At 33.3% G+C, this 12,500-nt stretch overlaps 1 protein-coding gene across 1 annotated transcript in view; it reads left to right on the top strand.

Annotated features, from left to right (window-relative positions):
- The window catches only part of Gdap1 (ganglioside induced differentiation associated protein 1), a 16,999-nt gene extending 11,614 nt beyond the window's left edge, over positions 1 to 5,385 (top strand). The window contains exons 5-6 of the mRNA XM_086541523.1: positions 1,910 to 2,082; positions 2,401 to 5,385. Coding sequence (XP_086397649.1) covers positions 1,910 to 2,082; positions 2,401 to 2,550 — 323 coding nt within the window. The 3' untranslated portion in view covers positions 2,551 to 5,385. The remainder of the gene's footprint in view (positions 1 to 1,909; positions 2,083 to 2,400) is intronic.
- The last annotated feature ends 7,115 nt before the right edge of the window (positions 5,386 to 12,500 follow it).

Raw genomic sequence — 12,500 nt, forward strand, 5'->3', positions numbered from 1 at the left:
GAATGGCACCCATCTAAGATGTATAACAAGCACTATCTTTAGACAGAGATGGCACATAGCAAGATGCAGACCTCTAGGTCTAAAGTGCCGGTGATGAAGAATGTGCAGGCCTAACAAAAAGAGGAAGGTGACTCAAAACATACCTAGTGCCTACAGTGTGCCCCTGTGCCAGTAGGGCTGCCTTGTACTGTGGTACTCATAGTCATAAGTATGACTACATGAATATGATAAAAAGGAAGTTGCTTTTTGTCCTCCCATAAAACAGCAATAGTTCTATCACACTGAGTTTAAAGAAAATAATGAGATGTACTAAAATTGTATTAAAATTTTTGTCAACTGCATCATTGATAGAAGCTGGTATATGACACATGTGTCTCTCAATACAATAAAAAAAAAAATGCCAAACACAAAAATGGTTCTAGTTTTACAGTGAGTGACAAAGAGAGTGGGAAAAGTCAAGGTATGTTGTGTGAAGCTGCCTCGCTTGGAAACAAAACCTATCCTGGAGATTGGGTAAACAAATCCATCTCCTGTCTGCAATGGGTTAATGCAAAGCCATTCAGTGGGATTGCTCTATCATCACTATGTTTTGGACATTGTTTTAACCCATTCGCACTAGTTGATGTCCTTAATATTTTGCTATAACTGGGTGATGCCCTAAACCATCATGAACTCTCCCTCAAAACATATGTTTTACATCATTACATAATCACACACTCATAGGAATTCCATTTGTATACACACTTTTTTCTTCACTTGTGAAAATAATGTAAACGAATACAAAAACCTTCGGTTATTACCCCGTTGAAGTGGGCAGATGAAAAGCACTTGTAAAAGTGCGGTCAGCATTGCACCGGACAGATCTCCTACTTTGTCACTGCACATGCTTGTAATCTAGCTGGCAGGAGCAGCATTACATACATATAAGCCCCGGCATGAATGGGTTAAGGGAATTGTATATGAAGTTTGTTACTCTGATTTCAAACCCTCCCCTCTCCTCTCTTAACCCATTCACGCCGGGGCCATTCCGGCTTTGCACGGTCGCTATACCGAGGTTTTCGAACGCATCATCCGAACGCTTCGAGATTCTCGGGTGCACGGGCCGAGGGGCCAGAAGCCGCTCGCTCACCCGATCTCGGCCCCGAGCGCCGGCTTCGTCGGGTATCTCGAAAACGGCGTCGGACGGACCACGAAACGTGTCAGCACGCACGTGTGCGTGAGTGGTGTGGGTTAACATCGCCGGGTGGGTGACGCGATAGCACGTATTGTGGTTTTCGCGTCAGATGCCCTGGACGCGCTATGAGGGGAAGCCGCGCGCTCGGGTAGAGCGAGTGGGCAACCGAGGCTCATGGTTTGTGCGCTCGAGAATTTCGAGGCGTTAGGCTTATGCGTTCGAGAACCCTGGTATTGCGACCGCGCAAAGCCGGAACTGCCCCGGCGTGAATGGGTTAACCTGCTGGTTGACGTCCTATCATGTGGTCAGAAAATATTCCCGAACCTGGGTGACGTCCTGAGACGTGCATTTTCTCGGCGAGTTCCATGCAGGGCAGTTATGATGTGCTGAAATGTCAGCAATAGAACTCCAGATTGTTATTAGATATAATTATTTTTCATGATTTCATAGACTCCATTGTTCGTATTATCACATAGAAGTGAAAATATGTCCCGTTGTAAATGGTTTAAGGATGAGGGGGTGTTTCACTTGAAGTTTTGCTCTAATTTCAAAGTAATTTGGCATCTCTAAAATTGTGATTCAGGTCAAATTTTGATTTTTCAGTTATATAACTTTTAACATTACTTTATAAAAACATTAAACCTATTTTTAAAAGACATAAAATAGCCTGAAACTGTGGAAAACTTTATTATAAAATTTTATTAATGTATATATATTCTTTTCTTACTTCAACAGATAATGTAGACAGTTGGTTGTGTGGATCATTATTCAGCATTGCTGATGTTGATTTAGCTATTCTTTTAAATCGTTTGAATCAGCTTGGATATGAACGAAGATTTTGGTCTGAAGGTAAACGTCCAGCTTTGCAGGCATATTGGGAACGTATACAGAAGAGAGACTCTTTTAAGGTAAGGAAAGCTTTTGACAAGTATGAAAGATATTGTATTTTCATCTAGAGTATGAAATAAATGTATATCAAGAAAGCTTGAATAATTTTTTTTCTGTACATGCATCAGTATTTTCTTGGAATGAGCTGATGTAGCTTTCTAATGTAGTTATTACTTAGCTTTTAAATATTTCAGGAATATGTCATACATTTTAATTTAGAAACCAGGATGTATATATGTTCTGAATATATATTTGATATGATTAAGTTACATTATGCTGTGATATATAACTGAGTGCAGTTGCTCTTCTGTTGATTCATAGATTTTTCTCTATTGCAGAAGGCTACGTACTTCTCTATCAATGCAGTACACATGACTATGCTAAGAGGAGTTCTAAAACAAAGTAAATCTTTGTTGGCTTCTCTCACAGTCGCTTTGGGTTTTGTAGCGATATCATATATCGTGTATCGTCGTGTGCAGCAGTCTTAGTAAGATGGCTGTTATGTGTACTTTGATGCAACATGTACAATGTGAAATATTTAGGTACTCAATATATAGTTAATAGTTTCATGTTGTTTCCAAGATAGATTAAATATAAAGTTTCAGGCAGTCTATTAGTAACATGTTCTATGAAATATTGTCCTGTTATATAAGGTTCCGGTCCCTGAAACTACAATAGCCAAAGCACCTTTGACATATGGGACAGTTCATTAGGGGTAATGGTTATGAACAACAGAGAACCTACATTGTTTGTAAATGTTGAAAGGCAGTATATAAAAAGAAGTTAAAAAGTGTGAAAGAATGTTGTACACTTCTTATTTACAGAAAAGAGATGTAAGAGTGAGATGAAGTTGGAAACTAATGTATGTAATTCTATCAAAATCCTTGATTGTGGAATTGCAGACAAAGAACCCAACATGCTATGATTTAACATAGGACCTGTGTAGTGCTAGGACCCTTGTAATATTTCCTCTCCATGTAATTAAAAGATACTATTTTTATTGAATCTACCAGGAAAGGTGCTTTAGCAATAATTGGTGGCGGTGTATAGGCTTTGTTGTTTGGGGTTTGGTAGCACAAAAAGGCAGCACTATTTACTACTCACAGTTCAGGTATACTGTATCTACAAATGCAGAAACTTTGATCATTTACTTGCCAAGGTGTTTTGTTTATGACTGCTGTTTGGTAATGGAAAGTGGAGATTCTCTAGGTGTTTATAAGGTCTATTGAGCTTCTTTGTTTGTAATGGTGAATACCTTTGATAAAGTCTCAGGTTCTCTGCATTTGAATGATGTCAGTAATTGATTACGTTTTTTTTGTTACCCCTTTATAAAGCTAGTGTTTTAGCAGTAAATTATGGAAAAATTCAAACTAGTCAAAAGAATTTGAGATATTTGGTCTACCATTGTGGACTGTGGTCATGAATATAATCCTTGTGCATGTCGGCCTACATTTTGAAAATATGATATGTGCTAGGACTTGCTTTTGGTGGTGGGAAATATTTCATTTTGAGATCATATTTTAATCACCAGGCTATCTAGGGAATGGATTTTGATATCCAGAAGGTCTTTTTCACAGTATTATGAGAATGGATACTATAGATTACCTGACGAATGTTGGTGAATTTATTATGAATTTTATATGAACCAGAGAATCTTCCATTTTTTTATGATGAGCTTGTGCAGTATAAACACAATAAGTGGCAAATTGATTTTTTTTTATATAGGTGAATATAATGTATAAATGGAAATGTGAATCACAAACTAATTCAAATAATTAGAAACTTAGGGTTTTTAAAATTAAATTGTGCTTCAGATTTTTTTTATTTTTTATTATAATATCTAAAGAAATAAAACAAATGCTACTTCCCTTTCCATTCTTATTGTGATTTAAAGATGTTGGAAGCTATTGCTCAGAGAGATCTACTTATTGTATATAAATGCACCCTGATTACCAGGTAAACACCTCAGACAGCTATAGTTTCCTGCACTTTCTTCCAAATCTGTAAAAAATGCTGTAAAATGTAATATGGAGGATAATCATTATTTTAATTTGTGAGAAGATGAAAGAATCAAGACAAAAAGTAAGATTATCCCTCTTCCAGTAATTTGTCTTGAATTTAACAAAGGGAAAGTAGCAAATGTTACAAATGTGTGTTCAGTCCACTTCCGAGGCATTCTGTCTTCTGTTTTTTTGACATGCATTTGGCCCAAATATGTGCATTTGATACACCCCAAAAATATTGCAGAGTTCCATTTTCATTGTATTTCTCTTATTTAGTGATGTAAATATACTTGAAATAAAAGTGTGTATGATAATGGCAAAACAGTGTAGATAGAATAGGTTAGGGTACGAATCTAAAGTTGATTGTCCAAAATTAATTAGTTTGCTGTATGAGGAGATTCAATGATCTTTTATGCAAGCAATGTAGAAATTAAGGATGTATGTGTATTTTATTACAGTTTCAGAGTTGTGCCTGTTTTTGTCCTGCCATAATCTAGATTTATTCTGGAGGTTTTAAGGTAATACTTTTTCCTTTTTTTTCTATAATTATCTTTGTCATCTTATAAAGGTGAGGTTTCACATAGGCTTCCTTGCTGAAAGCCTGGTGTATAGTTCTCTTCAGGTGAATGAGATGTTCATGGTATTATTACCTTTCTTCTTATGTCATTGCTCATAGTATCATTTATGACTTGTTATTGCTCTCAATTTTATGTCATTATCTCAGGAAAGTGTAATTTATTGTCACTATATTTTTCTGAAAGTTCTTTGTATTTTATACCAGACCAATATTTCCCTTTTTTTATTAGAAAATGCAGTCCATCTTTATTGATATCCATCTTTATACTTGCAGGTAATGCTCATATTGTAGAAACATATGCATGCACATTCATGGACACACTTAATCTGTTGTGGACAGAAGTCATTACATACATGACAACCCTGATTAGGCCTAAAAGACAGACATCATTGCGTACATGGTGCAGCATCAGTAGTTGCTCATCGTTGAAATATGCTTACAGTCAAGTTTTAGGACCATCACATCACTAGATTGAGAGCTGCAGTTTCCAAAGTCATCAGAAACCTGTGCTAAGGAAAAATGCTTGCTGGGCAAGTCTGTTCTACTGGGGGCATAGAAAAAACATCAGCCCGGTCCCTCTAATTTATGGCCAGTGCATGTTTTGTCAGACATTTCCCATCCTGACTTCCAGTTAGCACCCTTTGGCTCCTGTCCGCAATGGGTTAAGCACACAATCACTTATGCTTGCACACGAGTGCGCACACACATGCATGCGCACGTGCATGCTCATGCGCTTGCGTACACACACACACACACACACACACACACACACACACACACACACACACACACACACACTCACACTCACACTCACACTCACACACTCACACTCACACTCACACTCACACTCACACTCACACTCACACTCACACTCACACTCACACTCACACTCACACTCACACTCATACAAAAACAAAAACAAAAACAAAAACAAAAACAAAAAACAAACAAACAAAAAAACATGCACAAAATAGTATATACACATTTCACACAGATGGTCAAGCCAATATGCACGTGCAGTCATGTACACAAGCTCATACTTACAAGCACACGTATGTGCATTCACACACATACACATGCACTCACAAGCACACTCAAGCGCATGCACACACACACACAGATGTGTTCACGCATGTACACACACATGTGCACACACCCACACCCACATCCATGTCCACACCCATACTCACACCTACACCCATACCTACACCCATACCTATACCTACACCTACTCCTACTCCTACACTTACACCTATACCCACACCTACAACTACACCTACACTTACACTTACACTTACACCTACACCTACACCTACACCTGCACTTGCACCTACACCTATACCTATACCTATACCCACACCCACACCCACACCCACACCCACACCCACACCCACACCCACGCCTGCACCCACACCCACTCCTGCTCCCCCTCACACACTCATGTAATCACATGAACAGAACGGGTGCACATGCACAGCCACAAGAGCAAGCACAAGCACATGCACATGCACATGCACATGCACATGCACATGCACATGCACATGCACATGCACATGCACATGCACATGGACATGCACATGAAAATACACATGCACATGCAAATACACATGTAGACTTGCATGTACATATACATTCACAAGCACATATTTGGTTATTAATTTGCATATTAGTAGTGGTGTTTGTAAGCTGCCGTGTACATGTAAGCAGTAAAAGGAGTACCTTCAAGACATACATATCGGAACAAAAGAACTAGATAATTTCCTGTCACTGTAACTGAAATGAACCGAAATGATTTATAGGTGATATACCTTCAACTCAACTACTTGGTGTTTTATGTCATAGTTTGTGCATTGATAGGTTTCAGTAGCTGTTTCATGATAAAGGATTGTACAACAATCGCCTAAGTCTTGTCTTTTTTTTTGTCTTTTTTTCTTGTATGGAATTTAAGTTATTTTAAAATTTATTATCAGTCATGGATTTGAGTCATGTTGCACACACAAACAAATAATTTACTTTCATTCCTGTTATATAGTCTTATCATCAAATATTGCAAATGTGTGTTGGCTGAATACAAGTCAGTTGGTATAACAACCCAGTTTAATAAATATCTATGTAATATTCATAATATAGTTAACCTCATAGTGTCTGTGACCCCCTCAATGTGTAGCAATATTGTGCAAGGTTCTGCAGCAGCATGTAACCATAAAACCTAAGGGAAGAAGTCTTCTTGTGCATTTTTCTTCTAGGTAGTAGGACTATGTGTAGAAAGTTGCTGTGAGACATGAAATGTGTGTAGGACACTGTCTGATTTGTAAACATATATGCATGACCATTTCCTTGTGGATTTTTCTTGTTGAGAAAATAATTGCTTTTGTAATTATGTTTATTATTATTGTTATTGATATTGTTATTATTATTATTATTATTATTATTATTATTATTATTATTGTTATTATTATTATTATTATTATTATTACTATTATTATTATTATTAACATGATTATAAATATATTTTTTTGTAAATATAATAGTACATATGATTTTTAAAGGTGGTAATGATGAATAAATTGTCATGATGATGTTAATGTTAATGCTAAATAAAATATTTATAATCATAGCAATAGTAATTATTGTAATACTGATGATGATATGAATAGTAATAGTATTTTTTATAAAGATAAAGTTTATGCCAATAGCTACTTTATTAATGTTATCATTGCTCCTCCGGTTCTTATTATTTGTATTATCATTATCATTATCATCATCATTATTATTTATCTTTATATTCTTAATTCTACTTGATTTTCAATTATTTTTGTTTATTTTGATGTTTAGAAAAAAAAAAATCAATTTTCATTTTTATTATAGTCATGTGACCTGAAGCCTGTAAATCTATAAATTTTTGCATTTGTTTACAATTTAGTCTTTATTATTTCCATTGTTATTATTTTTTTTATGATAATTATTGTTATGATATCTTTCATTATTTTGTTTTATCATTTATTTTAATAGGGATGATGATAAAAAAACAATGATATGATAATTGTTGGAACTATATTAATGTGACTATTTGTATTTGTATTCCATGTAAAGGTATCATTAATATTGATGCTGTTTCAGTGATTGTGGTTATTATTATTATTTTAGTGATAATGGTTATAATGATTAAGGGTTATTATTATTATTGTTCTTTTTCTTCCTATTATTATTGACATAATTATATTAGTAAATTTATCATATTTTTATTATTATTGCCATTAATAATTTTATGATTATATCATTGTAGGAATCATTATTGCTCTCATTGCTATTACTCGTCTTCTTTCTTTTTATTTTTCTTCTTTCTCTTCTTATTTTTATTATTATTATTATTATTATCATTATTATTATTATTATTATTATTATTATCATCATTATTATTTTTGCTATTGTGATCATCATCATTGAAATGATTTTAATGATATTTATATCAATAACAATAATAATGATAGTGATAATATTATTAGTATTAATATTAATACTGATATTAATATTAGTATTTGTATTAATATTACTATAGTATTAGTTTTAGTATTAGTATTGATATTAGTATTAATATTAATATTGATACAGACTCTGATATTGATATTGTTATTGATATTATTGTCAATAATACTGATGATAATAATAATAATAATAATGATAATAATAGTAATGATAATAATAATAATCATAATATAATCATAATTATGATTATAATTATATTTATGATAATGATATTAATATAATTATTATTGTTATTATTATATTCATTATTATTGTTATTATTATATTCATTATTAGTTATTATTATATTCATTATTATTTTATGATATTAATTAATTTTCTTTACGTCTGATTCTTTGTTTAATGTTCATTCAATCGAACTTGTGCACATATTTAAATACTAATGAATAGGTAACCCATGTATGTCTGAAATAAAATAATGTTCATGTGTCTCCAGTAAGAACTAAGCAGTTGCTTGTAATATGATTCAGGGCCAACAGTTTAGAGATAAGATCAGTAGATTTACAAATCACCCATATTTTAGGACACCTACAGAAGTAAAGGAACCACCCAGTGAAATAAAGAGGCAATGTGTATAAGCCCTTTTTTTTTGGTTGCATTATGTTCCTTGCAACCTTATTCACTCGGAAGATTTCAATGTCTGATAGTGTTTTTGTGTAGAATGGAAGACTGAGTTCTTGGCTTCAAATATTCAAGTAATTTTTGAAGCAATTATTGCTCTGTTGATTGTCTGAATTTTTCTTTTCAGTTAAATTTAGTTCTTAATTACTTTCCCATAGAACTGAAAGAAGGTGTGCATTATACAATGTTTTAACAATTTATTTAGCCATGTTAAAATTGATTATATAATCAGTTTTTTTTTATAGGTATAAATTTGGCAGATGTATGTTTTGTTTTTTGTAGTGTATTAAACAAACTATAGATAACAGGGGATCAAGATATGTAACAAACTGTCCTAGGACTTTCCTTCATATGATATGTGAATGTATAAAAATGTGAATGGCAGTGCAACATTAATATTTTTAGAACAAAAACTATACTCCTCTCAGTGATCCAATTCAACTCAAATTGCAATTATGTTAACATGCAAGTCACCTGCTCCTTAAAAAAAGATTATTATATACAGTATGAAATCTAGTATTGTCTATTTTTCATTATGATTACTTTTGCTTCACTAGGAGCATGCCTGTTCCAGAAAACCCATGAAGCCTTCAGAAAATATAGTGTAGTATAACTTTGTCTCCTGTTGATTGCCATAATTAAAAGTGGCACAGTTCAGCACAGTGCTCTAGAAAAGTGTATATTCATTCATAACATACCTGGTATTGCTGTTGGGTTAAGTTGGATTAGTGAGAATTGGGTAAATCATGTCTTTCCTTGTCTATAATGTACCAAGTCACTATTGTATGTGTAGACATTATTTTTGTAGTGAATAAAAGTCCTTCACATATACGAAACAGTAAATTTGACTGGTATATCTAAAGCTGACAGGATTTACCTTACAACTTCTACTGGTAGAGATGATTGACAATGCATTACAGATGAAATTTTTATACAAGTCTAGGAGTTCATAGTCCTTACAATTTTATATGAAATGTCACATAACGAATCTGTCATTCCACTCTCCAAGGGTATTTTTGAGTGTAACTCTTCTTGTATATAGTGTTGTTTGTATATGGAGGTTATAAAAAGTAGCATCATATGTTTCATTTTTTTGTCCTCTGACCTGTTACTATCATAGTTAAACAAATTGAAATAAAATAGTTAAAAGTACACCATCTTTGTTTTTACTGCTTTTTAAATATTTATTTTATTTGAAAATTATAATTTTATAAACTCATTCTGGAAAATATAAATTATTCTCTGTCTGTTTCATGCATGCATATGCAAACATACATGCAAGCACATGCACACACATAAGCATACATGTATGCCCATTATAAAAGGTGGAATATATAAAAATTCAGTAGTAGATATTTATTTAAATAATGATATGCTTATTACCTTCAGATATGTACTGGGACTTTTTCATAAAGCACTGTAATTTATTATAAATTCTGAAGTGCCTCCATTCTTATCATATGATTAAGTAATATCAATATTCTATTGCAATGTTAAGCATTATTTGCTTCTTGGTTCTGACAAGATATTCTTTGAATACAAGATAAAAAATATGAAACAATATAAACACTAACAGTTTTATTTTCTATCAGAAGTGGATGAAGACAAAATATATAAATATTTTTAAAACACTCCTATATACATTGCAATGATTCCAAATAAAAAAATTGTCGTACAGAAATTGTACTGTAGGATTAGTAATGTATAATATCACATAATAAAGTTCTATTACTAAAGTAAGCCACAAAGGACCAGGAGAAAACACTTGACTGAACAGTTTACCATTAATAAAAAAGCTCAACAAAACATTTTTCAATTTCTTTTGAAAACTTGACATAACTAAAAATCATCTGCATTCTGCTGTGACGAAGACAAAAGTGAACGTTCACTCCATGTTGCCACCTACACAATTAAATACTGTTTGCTTAGATTTGGGTCTGTCTTTTTTTTAAACAGGAGCTGTGTTGTCCATAAGCTTGTCTTTTTAATTTGTAAGTGTGAATATTCTTGCTTTTTAATTCTAACTCTTATCTACTCTACCAATCATACTACCTTTTGGTATTAACACCTTTTCTCCTTGCAAAAATAAAAATTAAGAAAATATACAAATATATCCGGATCATAATGCAATTGTTCTTTAACCTCTAGGGGTTACACATACTAAATTGTCACATACTGGTCATGCTTAGGTGAAGACAATATGCACTAGTGGTCAATTGGAAGCCAGAAAATTGTTGAAATACTTTCAGTTTCATGTAATTCTAGTTTAACAAGTGTCATTAAAGATATATATAGTTCACTGGAAGAACAAAAAATCACAAAGAAAACAGTCAATGTTATATTTCTTTAGATAGTTTTTATACACTAAAATGTGGGATACAAGTGGTTAATCACCAAAACAATAAAATATCATATCAATATCCATGTTGCCTCATACCTCTATTTATCACAGTCCATTATTTTTGTTCTACTCTTCCAGTTTACAGCTCATTAACTTCTGCAAGAAAATCAAACTTGCTAATAACTGAGGTATCAATTTCATTTCAGTCAAAAATACAAAATTATTTTGCGTATTTCTATCAAAATTGTTCATTATACTTTTCATGGTATTCTATTAACTTCAGAAAATGCATAAAGGTATTTTAAAATGCTCTTAACCTAATAACGGATGATGTAACATTCATATCATGGCTTAGTTGGTCTTCCAGCTGGTGATGTGAATGCAACATCATGGCTTTTATTTGGCCAGCTGCCACTTCAGTGGAAGAATATCCCATGGTCTTAGGCCTGCACATTTTAAAATACCCCGGCATAATGTCCAGAAGGCCAAAACTGCCTTGTCCCTAACCCATTAACGATGGGGCTATTTGGCTCCAAATGGTCGAAATACCAGAATATTTCAAATGCATAAGCCTAATGTCTCTGGCTGTTTGACCGCACAGGCCACAACCAAGCACTATACGCCTGATCACCCAGCGTGGTGGCAAGGAGAATAGCTACGTCGAAATATCTCATCCCCGGTGGCTGACTCTGCCACCACTTGACGTGATGTCACCCGTTGTGAATGGGTTAACAGGTTAACTTCCAATGAATGTCCTGTTATTGCAAAGTCCTACATGTACTTCAGCAAGATGAAACAAAGATTCATTTCTAAGGACATGATAAATAAAAAATGCTTAACATATATATTATAAAGAAAGCAAATATCTGATAATAATCCAATAAGACACTAACCAGGCAGGATTGAGCAATGATAAAACATGCCAACTTTAAACTAACACTTGAGAGGAAAGGGCTGATAGGTGATAAGAATAAAATGTTCATTTGGTGCTGTTAATATAATATAATAGTATACTTCACAATATCAAAGCAGAAGGATTCAAGATACTACTAGGAAAGTGCCAGGGTGACATGTTGGAAGTGCAAAACATCTAAATAATTTTGTACTTATCTACTTATCTCTTGCACAATTCATTTCCATGCTTTCACCTTTGAAAACCCCAGAATTTAATGATGGGATAAGGTACTTTTCACCATCATAGCTTGTGCATATAGATTCCTATTTGGAAATACGCAATTATTCAAAAGTAAACATTTTCAAAGAACTGTATGGACATGCAATCATCACTAACTTTCTTTCCTTCTAATACTTTAAAAAAGGAAAGTGAAAAACAATGTTGTATGCCAAATT

Source organism: Penaeus japonicus, unplaced genomic scaffold, assembly GCF_977035675.1.
Source record: "Penaeus japonicus unplaced genomic scaffold, GWHDUDI00000001_assembly GWHDUDI00000001, whole genome shotgun sequence".
NCBI classification, from domain to species: domain Eukaryota; kingdom Metazoa; phylum Arthropoda; class Malacostraca; order Decapoda; family Penaeidae; genus Penaeus; species Penaeus japonicus.